The 20,114-nt window shown below is 39.6% G+C and overlaps 1 protein-coding gene across 2 annotated transcripts in view; it reads right to left on the bottom strand.

Moving 5' to 3' along the window:
- LOC136884700 (zinc finger protein 714) overlaps positions 1–20,114 on the bottom strand; it is a 242,411-nt gene that overhangs the window by 86,140 nt on the left and 136,157 nt on the right. The window contains exon 12 of one of the 2 annotated variants that reach the window (XM_068229978.1): positions 10,432–11,325. The exons of the other annotated variant lie outside the window; for it this stretch is intronic. Within the exon in view, the coding sequence (XP_068086079.1) occupies positions 11,313–11,325 (13 nt within the window). The 3' untranslated portion in view covers positions 10,432–11,312. Of the gene's footprint in view, positions 1–10,431; positions 11,326–20,114 lie in introns of those variants that run through there. 2 annotated transcript variants of the gene reach the window in all.

Raw genomic sequence — 20,114 nt, 5'->3', positions numbered from 1 at the left:
TAATTCTTATAATATGCTGACACGTTTCGAACCTGCGACCAGGATCATCTTCAGAGCTAGAACAAAGATTTTATTGGCAACTGTCACTCCATAATAACTAGACACAAGATGGAGAGACCCTGTTAGAAATGTAGTCCATTCCAGGGTCTCCAGAGTCGACGAGAAAGATATTGACTAGTTAACTTTGGAAGGTAGCCATGATCTACTCATAAGGGAACTATCAATATGGACATATCAAAACAGACAATGAAATTTCACTGAGAGGACGAGCAGCCCATAAGGAAACAATGAACTAGAATTTAGCTGCCATTTCGAGCTGTCAGATCCTGAAATCGACACAAAAATATCTCATTAAGATTGCATTCGTTAGCATATAGCTGGACGTGGACAACTGTGGTAATCAGCTGATGCGAACACGTCAGCTTGAGTTTTCTGTGCCAGAATATTAACACATGATGCTTTGAGAGTAGCCATGAATCCGGATAATTTTCTAGAATATTGCATTATCTTATTTGCATGAAGAAAGGATTATTCTTCTTCCCCAGAAATAACGTCGGAAGAAGGGGAGAGGGGTCGATTTGTGATCGAACTAATTGAAAATAATCCCATGGGTGCCAGCATTGTCTCACGAGTCGTATCTGGAGAGAAACAGTGATAGCGAAAGTGACAGTCGAAGCAGCAACATATCGTCTGGAAGAGAAGACAACACACCATTACCAGGTAAAAGAGGTGTTATTGATCCGAGTTTGAGCTTCAAGCCTGATTCCCGTCAATCCAGTGAAGCGACACAGTAGTCACCTGACATATTTACCAGTTCAAAATATGCTTCTAGTACAGGAAGAAAATGAAACGCACTGAAGATATTACATACAAGAGGAAAGCTATACATTTAAGGTTTAATAAGTGGGGTAAGAAGTGGCTTTTATTAACAACTGGTCACAGAAATTGTATGGTGACGTCACAACAACTGTACATATACAAGAATCTACGCAAGTCCAATTGAACACAGGGAAGCGATATAAAAAATATTTTCTGGCTTTGCAGAAACAAGAAGGTTGAAGGAGAATGTTTGTGATGAAAACCTGCGAATGTGGGCCTTTGACATATGAAAATAAATTTCAGCACATCTACTGGTTGGTTGAGTTGCTTCAAGAAGAAATACCGAATCAAAAGTAGAAAAATCACAAAATATGTATCCTGTGCATATCTGCAAAGGGAAGAGGTAAAAAGACAAAGTCGTAAAGAAATTTGTAGAAGCGGCTACAGAGAAATTTTTGGATTACATTCAGATTAGATTAGATTCAGTATACAATACATATCAGAGTGGTTTCGTGCGCGAACTGGAAATGAAAAGGACATCATTTGTTGGTGAGAAACATATGGAAGCAGTTGTTCTATCAGACAGTGCATTCACCCATTCGTACACGTTTATGCCTAATGTACCGGGCGGTACACCTCCACGCCGCTTATTTAAAATTTGCGCCAGTTGAAACTCCTCTGCTGGAGGAAGTCTGAACTTTATCTACGGTATTAATTTTCTACTTTCTCAGAAGATGTCACTACCTGGAAATTTTGGAGTTTTTGAACTGTGTCATTTTCGACGTATTTTTGTTTTGCTTGTAATAAGAAGTGTGAACTTTCTCTTCTAGAGGACACTACTGAAGATCAACAATAGTGCACCCTAGTGCGGAATGAAAGAACTGTTTTTTTGGAGAAAATTTAATTTCAAAAATTTGTTCTTTGCTAAATTTCTTTCAGTCATTGTTTAAGTTGGCAATATTAACCCTTTCTTTCCCCTTCTTTTGAATTTAGCCAATCCCGAATTTCTTGAATTAATTTTCCACCAATTATGTGTTTCTTCTTCATCTTGTGTAGGGGTTTTCTTTAACCACCAATAAAAGATTGTGGGTGGGTGTTTTCCTTCCTAAAACGCCTCGAACTTTCCGCGAGAGTATATAACTGCTGATTTTAGGGTCTCTGCGCCACTTCTGTTCCATCTTTTCGTGTGTAAAGTACATAGCAGGGGGCGGGAAGCGCCTCTTTCTTCGGCGGCAGTCAACAACCAGGTAATGGCCGATTAATTACTTCTTTTCTTGCTTGCTCAGCAGTTTAACTCTCGGGGCGGGTCCGAAGTTTTTCCATTATGTAACCTTCCTTAAAATGTAAAGAAACTTGTATCTATTCTATCTTTTAAACTACATATGGGGATAGAGAGTGCTTAACCCTCTCGAGCTCCCACTCATATTGTTTTGAGGTGAACTTATTTTCTCAACCTATTCTTCCTTAACATTATGTAAATTTGTTTCTTTCTAAAGTCACCTCTTTAGTATGGGATTAGCCCTTGCATCAGTGGCCTAGAGCCAAATTAGGTTTTGAAACAAATAGATTAGGAGTGCAGATCGCCTCCTCTCAAATTGTTATTTTAGAGGTCATGTAATTATCCTTTTATCGCTTAATAGACCTCAGTAGGTTGGGTATTTTATCCCTGTGCTTACGTCCTTAGAGGAAAGCTTGAAAGTAGAGTTAGGTGTGGCCTTGTGATAGGCTTAAAACTTTGAGAGCGGATCACTCTTTTGCAATTTGTTTCTGCGTGCCTCTAGGAGGTATTACTGTGTAATTCGGAGCAAGTGCTCCTGGGCATGATTGGGGTTTTCTGCCCCTTTGCTAAACCTTATGTACATGTAAATTCGGGCTAACTGCTCGAGAATTGGAAGTTCGGGGCCCGAAGCCCAAAACCTGTAAATACTATTGTTGCTCTTTGTTGCCTTGCTACTCTGTACCTGCCATTCTTGTTATTTCTGAGTTTGAAAAGAAAATATAACCTTGTTAAATTTTAAATTAATTTTACTTTCGTAGCTTGAGACCTGTTCACCACCCCGCACCTTCTTTCACCTCTAACTACCACAAAAACACGGTAACACCTAATGTTAATATGGCCGGTATCCTTTTACCGAAATTATTAATTGTACCACAGGATCTAATAACGTTTGGTCCGAGAGTTTTTAAAGGAATTTTTCATGCTGAAGATATAATTGTAACAGCCCCAAAATCAGTGAAAATGGAAAAAATTGAAGTATTGTTTTAAAGAAATCTTTCCGTTCATGGAAGATGAGTGTTTTGCTACTGTTAGGTTCCTGGACTACTTATAGCAATAAACGCTGCCTTGAAATAATTCCTTCTGAGAAAAGGGTAGACATTTTCTAGATTCCTCCCGGCACTACAGGGAAAATACAGCCCTTGGATAAGTTTTTTGCCGTTTAACAGACATTATGCGGCATGCGAAGACTTCCCGTTTGATGTTTATCAGAGAAACTGCATATTCAAAGTACAATCTTTCATTCATTTTGAATTTCCTTCCTCACGGTTCAAGGACATGATTAAAAATTCATGGTTCGCAATCAATCACACAACGGAGAAACGAACCAAATTTGAAGTGCCAGTAAAATATTGCCTTCAAACAAGTAAGGAAAACTATGAAGAGAAATGTGACCTTAAAGAACATATTCGTTGTGTGTGTTGACAAAAATATTTGTGTTTTATCATGCGATTAACACACCTCATTCAAGGAAACACATTCGTTCCCTAACATTAAAATATTCTGGACACACTGTAACCTGCCACTTTGTCCGGTCTCTTTCCAGCACAACTAAAATTCCATCCCGCTGTGTGCCACACCAGCAAGATGGAAGTTTTGTCCAGTAGCTGCATTGTCACACAGATTCTGAATGAAGATTTCAACACTTTTCAGGTCAAAAAGGCAGCTAATTTTTTTGTAACCTATTTTATGGTCTCCTCAAACTCGCAGCGAAATCGCATCGTCGGTTTTGATATGACTTGATCAACAGTTCCCTTCTCAGCATACAGCCTATACCTTATTTGGGTGTTAAGCAGTTTTTATCACCTCACGAATGGTTCTAGGTATAATACGTTTCTCCTTATAAATGACAGATATTGCATACAAATGATTTGGTGTTCATTATGCCGTAGCAGACTTCTCTGGCTGGAAAAGACCTAAATGCCTGCGATGTTCCTTAACCCTTGTTGCTACTTTCCCACATGTTCAGCCAACATACATAGGAGCAAGGATTGATAAACAGTATATTCTATATATAGAGATGATTTCCGGTTTAAAAATGGTTTTTATTTTGTGTCTTCTGAGAATATTGTCAATCCATTTCCATAATAGATTTTATGTATGGCAAGAAAGCCAGCCTCAAAGGACGAGAATCACGTGACAGTCTGTCCCATGTGGGTAGATTTACTGGCACATAAAAGCTCCTGCGGGACTAATTCCCGCACTTCAGAGTCACCAAAAAACGTAAAACTAGTTAGTGGGACGTAAAAACAACAATATTATTATTATGGTGATTCAACTGTGAAATGGGTGCATTAAGCCTTGAACAGAACCCTTAGTGCTATTCGACAGGAGAAGACTATGTGCTGGCACTGGGTTTCACCTTTTCCCTTCCTAGTATGATATATCATTAACTCCTCTAGTGAGGTTAATATCAGGAAGGGAATCAAGTTGTAAAACCGAACTTCAATAATTCATCTCTCTTCATACCTGACCCGTAGTGAAATGACTTACGGGTTAGACGTACAATTATTATTCATATTCAATTTCCTCTCTGGGATTTTATGAGTGTTTTATTGTAGGATATTGTTACACTTGAATGTAAACACTACAAGGTAGGATTTAGATTACGGAAGAATTTGGGAAACCTCACAGAGGATAATGATACTTGATACCCGTAGGACATCCGTTTGACTAGAGTCGATCCGGCAACACTGGTGACACGCAACGCTGCACCTGCGTAGCAGCAGGTTTTGACCATCTGCTCCGAACGTTGTTCAGTTGAGCATCGTTTGTGTGCCGTATAAGACCTGTTTGACGCAGTGCGTTTTAGTGCATTGGTTCTGAACTGCGAACAAGAAGATGAACGACCAAAAGATCAATGTACAGTTTTGTTTTAAGCTTGGCAAGACACCGAAAGTAACGCGTGCAATGCTGCTACGTGTTTATGAAGATCAAGCACTGTCCTTGAAGTGTGTGTAGTGTTTCTGACAACCCCCGTAGCGGAAGACCGGTGACCGCCGTCAGTGACGAAAATATTGAGAAGGTGTGGACATTAATAACGAACGATCGGCGATTAACTGTGCACATGATAGCGGATGGAATGCAGACTAACCGTGAACGTGTGCGACATATCGTTACCCAGAAGTTAGGGAAGAGGAAAACGCGTTCTCGTCTTGTGCCACATCACTTGACTGACGATCAGAAGCAGGCACGTTTAGAAGCTTCACAGGATTTTGTCGAAACGGCGGGTGTGAAGTCAAATTTCTTGAACTCTATCGTCACTGAAGATGAAACCTGTTGTCTCAGATACGACCCTGAAACGAAACGGCAAAGCATGAAATGGCGTTCTCCGGGATCCCCTCGTCGGAGAAAAGTCAGAGCCAAAAAGTCATGCACCAAAACGATGCTCATCACCTTTTTCTATAGTCAAGGCATTATCCACAAGGAATTTCTACCTGAGGGAACGAGGTTGAATAACTGCACGATACATTGAAATTTTGACCAGTTTCATGAGACGTCTACGCAGGGTACGACCTCAGTACGCACAAGGTTCATGGATTTTGTTCATGACAACGCTCGCCCACACACAGCCAATATCGTCAAACAGTTCATGGCAAAAAGGGGGTGGTGCAACTTGAACGTCCCCCAAACTCGCCAGATCTCAATCCTCCAGACTTCTTCCTATTCCCAAGACTCAAAATCGCTTTGGAAGGAAAAAGATTTGACGATAGTCCTGACATCCAACGAAACGTGACGAGGCTTTTGAACACAATCCCAAAGGAAGCCTTCTTGCAAAGTTTCCAGGACATGTATAGCCGATCTCAGCAGTGCATAGTTATGGGAGGGGACTAATTCGAAGGACAGTAAGGTCACTGTCGTGCATTGTTCATCTATGTTGATAGTACAGGACTATCCACCGAACTTTGTCACAGGATGTATTAACGTAATTAAAGTTTACGTTGATTGACACATACCCTAAAATACTCCACAAAGGACCAACCCACGTGGGATTAATATTTGACAGCTATCCCACACTCCAATCAGTTTCATAATTTAATACCAGCAAAATCTAAAATACAAGCGACAATACCAGACTCAAAACCAATAACTATTGTGCCATTTCACCGTTCTATAGTTACTATATTTGGAACAAAAATGGCGCTTCGGCTATTAGCGGGTCAGAATAAAAACAATTAACAGCTGTATGAACTGAAGAGATGATAAATTCAACCGGCAATCACAGAAGGAATTTTTTTTAGAAGGCAGTGCGAAAGAATGACGAGAGCGGATTATTTAAATCGATTATTGAAAAAAAATCTTCCATTAAGGAAAGGATTCTTAATTGAGCACTACACCAAGAAAGACGGAATCGCGTAAAGAAACCCAGTAATAATTGGAGAGTTTAGTCTACTGTTAGAGATAAGATCAAGTCCACGATAACCCGCCGAACACCAGCTGTAATTGACATATACGTGAGATAAGAGACCAGCTGATAAGAAACGTCAAGTTGGAGCTTCACTACGTCACGGTTGGGCTCGGAACATTTTATTTGCCCGATACTGCATAACATCAAGAGAACTGAAGTAGACGGAACAGAGTGCAATCCTTAAAGCACATAAAATTCATAACGTTTCGGCGAGCAAGGCAGTTTGAAACAAGACGATATTTAGAGTCTTATAGGCAAATTAAGCGGAACAGAAAACAAATATACTGACCACATTAGCATTACTAAGCAGATTACCATGTATAAATCCACTAATGCCTTGTATTATTCTGTCCTTGATGCAATGAAGGCCGTCATGATGTTCTAAGAAGCTGAGGCGAGGACTACTCTGGCTATGGTAACGCTTGACGAGATGGATGATCCAGGAGGATAATAGTCAGCTGTGATGACGAGATGATTCCTTATTACTTAAGCCGAACCAGGGAGCAAGACCTACCATCCCATGACGATCAACAGCGAAATGGAAGTCAGATCCAATAAGCAAAGATAAGTCCCCATTTAAGTCGTATCGTAAGTAGAAAACCTTATTCTTTGGGTTAATGTATAATATATGTAGTAACATTTTGTGTGCGTAATTAATATACGTGTGTGTGTTCATAAGGAAATAGGTATTCATCCAAAGTTACCGTAAATTCCAAACATAGGCGTTAAAGCACCAGTGAAATGCCGTTCGTAAATCTGTCAATATGAGAGTGGAGAAGTGATTGATATTTTTCATAATTTGTTGTCAGTGAAATATTAGAGTATTATGAGGAACCTAATATTTATATGCATGATGGTTTTGACTAAGAGCAAGCGTAAAGATCGTATTTAGGGAGTATTACAAGGAAATTTGATGGCACAATTTTAAGGTTACAGTGTACTATTTATTTGATACTATGACAGTAATGGTAATGAATATATATATGTGCAGGTGATAGTACATATGTTGTGTTTTGATGGAATGAGTGCTTCAATTATAAATGCTACGCGATAATGGAAGTGTTAAATAATGAATATAGTTAGCATATGAATTGCTAGTGTATTTTGATGGTGATAGTTACTGTTATTTAAGGTGTCGGTCATAGTATTTCTTCGAGAAATGGTAGTATGTGTGGGTTGCACATGCTAAGGTGTCGGAGGTGAAACGTACTGTTTCTGATTACTATTTTATTCTCTAATATATATATGATACAGTTTAGGATACGATCGTAATGCCATCACTAAAGAATTAATTGAATAAGTAGGATCTTCGAAGAGCCGAGAGATCACTTACGTAAACATTTAGACCTTCACTGACATAACTACGAATGTTTTCATATATTCTCACTTACGGCAAGTCAGCTTACGATTTATTTATTTTCTTTTGGAGCAATATTAGACATCACTGGTAACTTAGACTTTCATATGTGGATTTTAGATGAGGATAGAGTCTTCCTATGTGTCAGTTTTTCCACACATGGTATTTCGTTGGAATATTAATCGTAATATACTTGGAAATGTTATGGTAAGTCATATACGCACTTTAGCTGAAATTTAACCAAGAATTAAAGGAATAATTGAATAATTTAGCAATGTAATCCTTACGATGGAAATAATTTGAAGATGCTTACGACTTAAAGTGGACTTAGTTTTGCTTATATGGAGGCTAGTTGGTACAAAATATGAAACATTGAACAAATTGAAACTTCGAATAGAGTAAATACCTAAGGATCAGACAGTAATCCTTTCACACGATTTTTTTACTGTGCGTGGACATTGAGATGAACTGTTTTCAACCGAGTGATATACATTTCTGTAATTGTATGCGAATTTAATTCAGGCAATTGAATTTTGATGATTTCGAGAAGCAACTTAGCTTGATATTCAGAGATTCCAGATCTTAATTAGTTAATTAATTAATTGAGTGATTAATTATTGGCCATTTTCTTTGCGTTTTCCTCATTTTCCAATTGAACTTTAATTTGAATTGTATATAGTAGGAATATAGTTTATTTTACTTAGAACTTTCGGATGCATCCAAATAATTCATTCATTACAAACATTATAATAATTATAATTATTGCAATTATCCAACTTTTTCAATTATGTTGAGTAATTTTACTTATTATATAATTTAATTATTTTTCTTTTCATTTGAATCCCTTGGAAACTACTTAGTTATAATACAATTTTTCGATAGGCTAAGATTATGAGTCAGATGAATAAGGCCTAAGTTCATTATTTTATTTATTTATCAGAGGTTTTCCCAAACCTATTTCTTCAAGACAACATCAATATATGATTGAGAAACTGATTGAATAGGAAACCTGCTATACTGTATAAATGATTTTCAAGGTAATCAACGTTTATTCCAATTCATCCATAAATCAATTTATGAATAAAAGCTGAGTAGAGTAATATTGAATTCTTTCAATGTCTACTTAGAATAGATACTAGATATAAGCTTGGAATGATTAATTTTCATTGCGATCATGATGATATCATGTACAGTGTACTTGACAAGCCACTATAATCTGATTTTTGCGATAAAATTTGGTGTCAAAAATATACGGTAACCGACTTATAGCGTGTTGAAGACGTTCATCTACGTAGGTTGGTATTTACCGTAGGCCGTCGGTGTTCTTTCTCACGCGGAACTCACAACCCAAGAATATTCGGCAGATGAAAGTATTATCTAGAGCTAGTCTGGAAACTCGTGTAATCAACCTGGACGCGGGATGGTGCACTATTCACCCAAATAATTTACTCAACGGGGAGTAGAAAATCCCCCTAAAATACAGTACACTTAAAAGGTTCAGGTACCTTACAAACTTTTGTTAATTAACTTTAGTAACGCCTCTAAGTGCCCATGCCCATAAGCCAAGTTCAATACACTATTTAAAATTTACAAAGGGTACAAACTCCGAGAACTTCAATTAAACGCTGCTGAAAACAGACTAAATTCGATTGAGAAGGTTCACACGTAACATTACGAAACATGTTTCTAACATGTTAGGTTACGAGCAGCTTGACTCATATAATCAATTAATCCAATATAACACCAATCAATAGTCATGTTCCTCCCATCATCCCTAAGTCCGATCAAATACTTAAGACCTTACCTCCCATACCCCTTGCGGCCCTTAGTTCGCAGAAAGAGCAGTGAAACACTCAAGTAACAGAACCAGAATCTACCGACAACCAGCAAGCCAGAGCGGCCTCGCTGGGAGGGGCGATGACCCAAATAACTACGTCACGCGCAGCGACTCTCATAGGTGAGCCAAGAGAGGCGCGGCGCATTCGCTCGGGGCATTGGGAGGGGGAACAAAGAGGGAGACAAAATCGGGACAGAGCGCTCCAGGACGGAATAATTGCTTTTACCCTGGAGCCATAATATTAGGATTGCTTTATTAAGAATTGCCCGAAAGCATGATATGAAAGGCGTAGAAATAACACACTTATAAGTAAGGATGAGCGAAAAGCCCATTGAATACATATACCAAGTTTATAAAGGGGCCGATAAAATTCATGGCTCAGAAATCGTTGTTGAAAACAATCTACACGACATCATTTTCCTCATTGTTTGTATTTACACTCGCATGTACATCAAATATTGGAGCTGGTGGGCGATAGAAAAGAGACTCAGGATCATTGTTCTTGTCTGGATTACAATTCACCCTTTCAGCGCTTTCACTGCTCACATAATCACACTCGCTTTATATATCTGAAACTATCAACTCATCACTTTTCTTTTACTATTCGCTTTACGCAGATAGGTCTTATGGCGACGATGGGAGTTTTTGCATTAATAGGTATCTATTATTATCCAGCAATTCATTTTTCAACCCACTAATGCAACAATATTCATTCTCAACCCTGGAGCCATTAGGAATTACCTGAAAGCATGGCACCTAAGGGGCCGAAATAACACACTTACAAAGAAGGATGAGCTAGAAAGCCCATTAAAATACATATACCAATTTTAAAAAAGGGGGGATAAAATTCATGGCTCAGACCTTCCCCCTTTAAGCACCAACCAGGGTAACAAAATAGGCTTTCACAAATAAGAGATTCTTGCTGCATAGTCCATTGACTTATTCGGTGACTGATAATGTAATAAAAATCTTGCTTTACAATTAATAAAGATAATAGACATATATTCTCTTGCTGTACATAGGTGAAGAAAACGGTTTCTTGTCAACGTTATCCAGGGATACCAATATAAATTGTCCGTTATTGGACATTATAAATTTTCCAGCTAACTCACTCCTGGTTGTCAGCGTTTCGCCCCAGTGTTCTAAGTTGGGCTCATCAGTTGGTAAATAACACACCCACCCAGAAGCATGGCTAGTACATACCGTGGGGGCCACAGCGTAGGCTACTTGGAGTCACTGGCAATGCCAATGCACTATGAGAGACATTGTCTCAGGTTCCCTATGGGAATCAACATCTATATTATCTGTGTAATCCCGGGATATCGACAAGTAGTAATTTCACAAGGTAATGTCCCAACAAATCGCCGAGACAGAGCTGGCCGCACAAGACGTCACAAACACGGAGGAAAATGCCTTCCCAGGCATTCGGGCAGTACATGCGGCATAGGGCCGCCACATGATGAGTGTAACCAAGCAGCAAAGGGCACACATAAGTCAGAAGAAGGATGGCAAGACATAGTCAACAAGGAGCTGAAAACCACGGCAGCGGGAGATGAGGCACGCCAAAGGCAAACCCACACGGGGGCCTTTCCTATGGAGCAACGGGTGAAGATAGTTACTCCGCCTCTCTGTAAAATAAATAAACAGCCAGCAATGGTGTCCAAAATGATACCCAGCATATGGGGGGGGGGCAGAGAGCAAGAGGCGGCCCGATTGACCGGACCGGGGCATGGGAGTAATAAGGAGGGAAAGGGATTCCGGGAGGACTCACATGAAAATTAAACATAACATAAGAATCTTAAATTAATCAATGGGAAATAGATCCCCCCAGAAAGACAGAATATGTGTCAAAGAAACCGAAGAAAGAATCATCAAGAAATAGATAACACACAAATCTGACTACTCATAGCAAACCGATATGCCACATGAAACCGAGGAAACACTAGGCAGATTTAACCTGTGAGAGATGAACACAAAAATCTCTGTCTCGAGATACTTCATGAACAAAGTGACCGGCGTTAAAAATTCAATAATCTCACAGGGCCTGTGAAAGCGATGAGCAAGCTTCCCAGATGGGACAAAATTCTTAACAAGTACCATATCCCCAACGGCAAGATCGATGGGACGGCGCTCTCTTTTCATCTCGTACGAGACCTTGACGTTCTGCTTAGCCTTCATCCAAATGGCCCTGATATTAAGGGGATCAATCTTTTCCGACAACAATTCATTTATGTCCCAAAGATTAATAAGCGGAGAATTAGGGACAAACGAAAACATAAGAGAAATATGGGAAAATTTATGAGCTTCGTGTACCTCAGAATCGTATGCGAATGCAAGCCAAGGCAACGACGTGTCCCACCTCAAGACATCTTTATGGTGGAAAGCAATGAGGACAGACCACAGGTTTCGGTTAACTCTCCCAGCGTACGAAGGTTGAGGGCAATAGGGAAATGTGGTAACATGAGAAATGGACAAGTGAAAGCAAAATTTCTTAAACAGGTTCGATGTAAAGGCGCGGGCATTATCGGAGACTAGGTACTGGCTAGGGCCGAAAGGTGAAAATATCTTCTTTAGACATCTAAAAGTAGTCTCAGAAGTGGCTAATTTCGTTGGAAACAACCAAGAAAACGAGTAAAGCCATCGACACAGACGAAAACGAACCTATTACCATTTGTTCTAGATTTGGGTAGAGGGCCGACATAGTCGATATAGAGATGCTCAATAGGACGTGTAGCTTGAATAGATGACAACAACCCCACACGGGTGTTAAGGGAAGGCTTATTGAGCCTGCAAATATTACATGCTTTAACATGTTCGCGAAGTTCAGCGTCAAGCCCTTTCCAAATAAAGTATTTCGTAATCTTTTCCCTCGTCTTATACACTCCCAGATGACCAGCTAGAGGAGCTTCGTGAAAGTATTTAAAAATCATACGCACCACTACGAAGGGTATAACCACTTTCATTTTATGATCGTGACAGGCGGGACAACAGACCGCCATTCCTTAACACGTAAAGATCGATAATTTTCCCTTCCATCAGGTCTTGGATAATAGGCCCCAAAATAAGGTCCTCCACTTGAAACTTAGCAACGTTATGATACAATAATAAAGTATCAGACAAGATTGCCCCAGCTAGGGGTAATAACGAAGGATCTTCAGAAGTTGATGACTCACCCTCCTGAACAGGCTGATCCGAAAATATTCGACTGAGAGAGTCGGCCACTACATTGTCCGAACCACGAATATGAAGTACGTTGAACTGAAATGCTGATAACTTAACGGCCCAGTGGGCTAGACGCCAGATTTCCTAGGCTTCTCCAGGACCCAACTCAACGCCTGGTTGTCCGTCTCGAGTTCAAACCTTACATGTTCTAAATAAATACAAAATCTTCCTAAGGCGAATAAATCCGCCAAACCCTCAAGGTCGTATACAGAATACTTGGTTTTGAGAGAAGACAAGGTCTTAGAGGCATACGCGATGGGGCGTCTCCCCGATTCCGAGTCGTGCAAAAGGATAACCGCAAACGCAGACGATGATACATCGGTCTGAACGATGAAAGGTTTCGAAAAATTAGGCATAGCCAACACAGGACCATTAGATATCACCAATTTTAAATCATCGAAGGCAGCTTGTTGGGGAGTCCTCTATTTGAACGTAACTCCTTGACGATGAAAGGCGTTAAGAGGCCCGGCACGATTAGAAAAATTTGGAATACATTTGCGGAAAATGTTGACCATCTCGACAAAGCAAGCGGCACCTTTAACGTCCTGCGGGGGTTTGAATTCACGAATGGCCTGGGTGCGAGAATGATCAACTGTAACGACATTGGGTAACACTACACGACTTAGAGGGACATCTGGGGCTTGGCAAAAGATACTTCAGGAAGTTTCACCGTGAGGCCGATCTTACGAAGACGTGATAACACTTCCCTTAGATGCCGGAGATGGTCCTCGAAGGTTTCGGCATAAATTACCACGTCATCAAGATAATGATAAAGGTAATTAAAATTGATATCAGAAAACAGTTGATCAAGCAACCTGATAAGTACAGCAGCGCCCGTGGTAATGCCGAAAAGCAGGCGACAAAATTCGTAAAGTTCCAGTCCGTAGCGAAGGCTGTCAAGTGACGGGACTCCTCAGCTTACAGAATCTGATAGTATGCCTGATTAAATCTAAGACAGAAAAATACCTAGCCTTCTTGAACCATGAGAAGAAAGAATGCAAATCAGGGAGAGGAACTGATTGCAATACCACCAAACTGTTCAACGCCCTATAGTCCAGCACAGGGCGGTAACCACCTTGAGGCTTCGGGACCAGGAAAATCGGGGAGGAGTAGGCAGAAGTAGAGGGTCGAATAATCCCCTCATCCGGAATTTTATTCATTATCTCTTTTAACGCTTGCATTTTCGGAGGAGACAAGCGGTAGGGCGGAGACCTAACCGGAACCGAATCCGTGACCTCAATCTTATACTCCAAAAGGTTCGCCATCCCCAGTTTCTCGGTAAAGACCTCAGGGAAGGCATCGCACATTTCCCTAATGCATTTGGCCTGATCCTCAGGCAACACCACAGATGCAGAAACATGATTAGATATATGTAAAGGAGTTTTAGTAGTATTACAAAATTTAAACCAACAGGAGCCCTCCTGCATATCCAAAAGCAACGCAGTGTGAGCGAAAAATTTGAGCCAATCATTATAGGACACGACAAGTTTTTAGCCACATAGAGAGTGAACTTCCATGAAAAATTAGACAGAAGAATTTTGCACTTTACTATACCCAAAACCTCGACTCTAGAAGAATTCTGAGCAACAAACAAATCAGGAACTGGGAGGAGGTCGGGAAATTTACAAGCAGAACTATAGAGAGCAAACCACTTCTCGCTAATAAACGAGAATACACTTACGGAATCCAACAGAGCCAACACAGGTTCATTATTTATCTCTACCTTGACAAAAGGGGCTAAACCCTTGACCTCAGTAGACATCCCTAAGCACTGGACGGGGCAGAGAGAAGAATGTTCGCCGGACGATATACTAGCATAACGTCGGTCAACCGGTTATAAGTCAGAGGAGCAATAACTGCCCGTTTCCTTGTCTAGTCAGCTACCAGTTGGCCTTTGCGAACACTGCCTTGCCACATGGCCGGGAACCCCACACCAGAATAATATGACATTAGAAGCACTAGACTGAACCCTGGTGCTCGAACCGGCACTCGACACCTGTGCACGAAGAGAACGAGCAGGGCATTTATTTCGAAGATAATCAGGAGCTCCGCAACCAAACCACCTTTTTAATGGGGCTGATTTACTAATAGCCGGAGAGGCAGAGATATCACGAGCCGAAGACGGAATAATCGGAACGCGAAGCGAACGCTCCGCAGCCACAACCATCACTTTCAACTCTTGAAAATTGCGAGGCTGGGCTGCGAAGCATAAACATGAACGGTATGAGGGGTAAACACCTTCCACAATGGTAGCCACAATCTGCTCCTCAGTAAAATTCAGTGCAAAATCTCTGGCATTGAACTTGATATCAGAATAAATTCCGACAAGGTCTCATCCACGAACTGCACCCTAAAGTAAAATTTCTGTACTAGCGAATTAAGAGCCCTAGGAGTAATAAACTGAGCGAGTAAATGAGCATGAATGATGTAATGAGGATTGAATCGAAAGAGCAATAGTAAAATTTGGACATGCGTGGACCCAAAAACCAGGGCATGATCCAAAAATTCAATTAGAAAACGAAGAAAGGAAACCATATCGCTTGCCGAATTTACGGAATAACGAGGGGCACCTTTCAACATCATATTCTAGGGGTGAGGCATATTCGAAAATGGTGTAATCTGGGATGGCAATGTTGGCTGTTGACTCGAAGGGCGACAGTTAGGGGGAGCATTTAAATGAAAAAAACTGCTGCAGTTCGAAGGAAGTACTCTCCATGTCAGGTCGAAGGCTACGAGTCTGTTGGTTCAAATTCGCCTTCTACCTAGGCAGTTGAATGAAGAACAGGCTTCGTTTTAATGAAAAGCCCAGCTAACAAACCCTCCACTTTCTCTAAAAGTTTAGATGATTTGTCCTTTAATTCCAGAACCTGATTCGAAATTTCTTCTTTCAATTCCAATGAAAGGAGATCTATTAGAACAAAAACACTGTGTGCATGTCAATATATTAACTCCTAAGCTTGCAAAAGGATCATATTTAGGGTTTCGAACGTTATGATTAATTTTTTTATTTTGGTTACTGTCCTGGGTTTTGTACACTATTTTAACATTGTGTTTTTTAAAGGATTCGAAACTTGTTGAATGAGTAGGTTATTGTAGGTAAAAGTAGATAACCTTATTAATAATTTCTGCGTTGTATCCATTAAATACAGCCAGATTCCTAAAATGTTTTAACTCGTTCCTTCGACTCTCTGGTAACAGGGGAATCTTAAATGCTCTATAGACTAAGCTGTAGTATGCGGCCTGTTTTCGAGATGACGGGTGTAGTGAATCATTTTTAATTGCAATAGGGGAATATATAGCTTCCTGTATATTTGAAAGTTAAAACAATTTTTTGAGCGTGTTGTAGTCACATCTAAGAAATAGTTAATCTTGTCTCCTTTTGTAAACTTTATATTATTGTCTATGGTATTGAGGAACTTCAAGATGTTATCACCATTCTTATTAATAAGAAAAGCGCACAAACGTGCAGAGAGTTAAGGTTCACTGTTCTTTGCTATATTCCATTAGTGATTTAGTGCGCTTGTGGCATTCGCTGAAGTGGCTTACAGGCCTTCGTGCAGAGGCTGCATATACACTCTGGTGAGGGTTCGTAGAAACTGTTCCTTGTGCATAACTTGTGGTGGAAACCGTGCACAGCGAGCCTAGTTATGGCTCTTCGTAAATTCTTGTTTGGTCCCGTCCAGTTCCGATCTGGCATCGCATCTGTTGCGTAGAATTCGGACCAGATGTCCGCTCTCTTGATTTGTCTGTCCCGAAGTAGCTCCGACTATTGTTTCGTCGCTGGCAGCTGTTGTCTGAACCTCAAATCTTCTATGAGGAAGCACGTTTTTGCAAGTTCGTAGGCCAGTCTCGAAGGGGCGTATTTTGATATTCCTAAAGTTCTCTTTAGGTATTGTACCATTACGTTACATTAGCGGCCGTCAATGTAAAGGATACAGTGGACAAAGATGGCGGAAAATAGCTTCAGGTGCAAGTACACAGAGTAGTGATCTAATAAATCGATATTGCCCGGCCGCAAAGGAAAAAGAATTTCTAGAGTTAAATAATGATGGACTGAAAAAAAATTTGAAAGAGAACGATTCTTGACTACTTTGTGAAGATAGAGTTACAAGTTGAAGGGAAGTTGCACGGCTTATAGAAAGATTATAAAAAGGATCAACTCAGCGTCAAATACGAAAGTATTCGTATATTAACAGAATAGAAGAATATATCTGCAAGAACATAATACGGAAAAAGAGTAGATTTGAAAGAAATCTTCGTTACTGTGAGGCCAGAATTCAGAAACGGAAAGGAAGCTTCAGCCGAATTACACGTTGCCGAAATTAGTACCATAGCGGCGTAATTTATTGTTTCCAGGAGGGAGACAATATCTGTTTAAGCAAAAGAAAGAGCAAGGAATAGGCCAGATTAGAGAAATCTATAAATTTAAAGAAAAGAATATTTTCGTCTAACTCGAATTTCCAAAAACAAATATTGCGAATTGAATTGCCTATTATTCACCAGTATACTATGAATTCTACTATGTATTTGTTCTTTTATGATTGCATGATGACTGGTGACAAGATGGACTCAGCTTAAACAGAAGGGATGTTTGCTCAAGATTGATTAGCTCAAGCCAAGACCCAAGCTGAAGCCGCAGATGACGTAGTCTTCGGATCGCAGTGGTTGCCTACTCCAAGATGCCGTAGTCCAGCAAGGATCCAGCGGCAAAATCCCGTTACGAGATAAGTATTATGAGTTGCATCGTAATGAATTTCAAATCAATTGATGAAAAATATTTATAGGTGTACAGGAGTGCTAGATATATGAGATCAAGTGCCAATGAAAGGAAATATGAATATAAATGCCAATTATTAGCCGATGAAATGTGCTATTTTATGCTATATAACTACAGTGCTAATGTGATAATTTTAAGGTTATTGGAAACTAGATCTGACTGAGTATTTGTGCAAGTTTTGTGCCAATTAATACGTGTAGACCGTAAAACGTTTAACCAGTTATGGATGTAGAAATATAAGCGAGATATAAGACGTAACCTAGAACTTCAAGTCAATATGTATACCAATCATGGCCAGTATGATAATAATATGGTAAAGAAGTGTTTGAAATATTACGAAGTTGCAGTGTATAAGAGAATAATCAGGTTATTGAATATTGCGTCCGTAACACAGAGGTTATTTTAGTGGTATTGAATGATGATATATTTTAAATATGGAGGAATATATATATATAAAGGAAATGAAGTGTTAATGTGGCATGTTATAAGTAGAATGAGGAGATATGTTTCTGTTCGTTATTTAAGAATGGGATAGATAACTGAAATGCGAATTCCTGTGTTACATATTATATTTAGATTTGGGTTAGCACTGCAAGTAAAGAATATAGGCCATGTTGAGTTGAATGCATGTCTCGAGCCAAGCAGTATGTGTTTCGTTGTAACTTTCGGAGGATGATATGGAGAGGTTACGTATTTATGCATTACGTTATATATATTTGGGAATAGAATGGAATCTCGCACATTTACGTATTTGAAGGTCAGCACGTTAACGCTTATACGGAGTACGGTTTGCTTTATCGAGACTATGGCACAGCGAAGAAATATTTGGGAGTATGTAAATATTTTGGCACATGACTAGGACTGTATGGCACGATTTTCGCAGATTAGAATGACGTACCGTCAAATCTATGGCACTCCGTACTAGATTATTTGGTTTATGTTGTACATATGGTGATGTACTGATTTAATTTATTCATTTGGGTTATGATAGGAATATTAGTAGCTGCATGGGTGTTTTGAACCCATATTTAAACATGCTAATGCTTATCTCGTAACGTGGTGAGTCACAAACAAGAATCCAAACATGAATCTAAACATGTGTCCAAGAAAAGTTTGGTCAAATAGCCCGAAAACCAAAATGAAACTTAACTTATGCCCCAAAGAAAATCCCAAACAACATTAAATGAAAGATATTCCACTCCTCCTTGGTTAAATAAAGTTTTGATCCCTATTTTTCCCCTTATATGAATTTAAACATGGAAGATATGGTATAATTTGATAATTAACAAATATGTAAGCAAATATGTTGAAGATTTAAAGTTCTTTCAAATATGTTTATCCCGGAAACCAAGCATTTTTGAGAATGATACTTATAATTCTATGATTTTCCTTTCGTTATTGCCAATGAATATATATTATTCAATTTTATTATACATTAGCATGCTAATAAATTAGATATAGATTTGATTTTGCATTTCTATTCCTTAAGTAGGTAGTAGTAGGATAGTATACGGAATTATTGGGTTAGCTTACGCTGAATATTAGGTGAGGATCGGATAATTTCTTTTGACATAAAGAAATGGTATGTATGTTTCAACGGACGGCGACTCTTCAACGGAATCCGCGATTTATTTAATGCATATGGGAACAACGAAGCGAATTTTTACCCTGAGAAATGATTATATGCCATATGTTGGAACTTATGTTCATAAATACTATTCCAGTTTGGAATCTTTGTATGACTTGCGACCCGATGCTTAGGATTTAGTGGCCGGAGCAATATTCAAATATGTGAATACTCAGTTAATACTCCAATAACATAAGACAGAGATGCCGATAAAGGTCGCAAATCTAATTAAATAGCACACATCAAATTGGTCGCCCAACGTGGCGCAACAACATAAGACAGAGGCATCGGGAAAGGTTACAAAAAATCAATAAGGCATAGTATCTTGCTTTCACACACTCAAGGGTCGAGAGGTATCTAGTTGTCAGGTTGATTCATATGAGCTCAATGCCATAGGTCAGAACAGGCATTATCTTTGCATGGAAAAGTGTTAATGCGGTGTCTAGTGCTAGTCTTGTCAGATTTTTAACGTTGTAAATGGCTGTTATGGCGGCGGCTGCCCTCTCCCGTATGTGAATTTTATAGGATGATCCCGATGATTGTAGGGTGGTGCCCAGGTACTTGAAGGAGTTTACGATCTTTAACTCGTCCGCACCGTAGTATATTTTGTCTTGTGCAGAGGTTCTTCCTCTCCTCCTGAAGGACATTTGCACTGTCTTGTTTGTATTCAGCTGGAGTTGGTTGTTTTCGACCCATTCCTGGAGCCGGTATACAGTGTCTTGCAGGGCCTCCCTGTCGTGCGAGCCTAATACGATGTCATCTGCGTAGAGGTTCATTTTCACTGAGTCCTT

Source organism: Anabrus simplex, chromosome 13 (assembly GCF_040414725.1).
Source record: "Anabrus simplex isolate iqAnaSimp1 chromosome 13, ASM4041472v1, whole genome shotgun sequence".
NCBI classification, from domain to species: domain Eukaryota; kingdom Metazoa; phylum Arthropoda; class Insecta; order Orthoptera; family Tettigoniidae; genus Anabrus; species Anabrus simplex.
The sequence above is the reverse complement of the archived record's forward strand: the minus strand, read 5'-3'. Positions and strand labels throughout refer to the sequence as shown.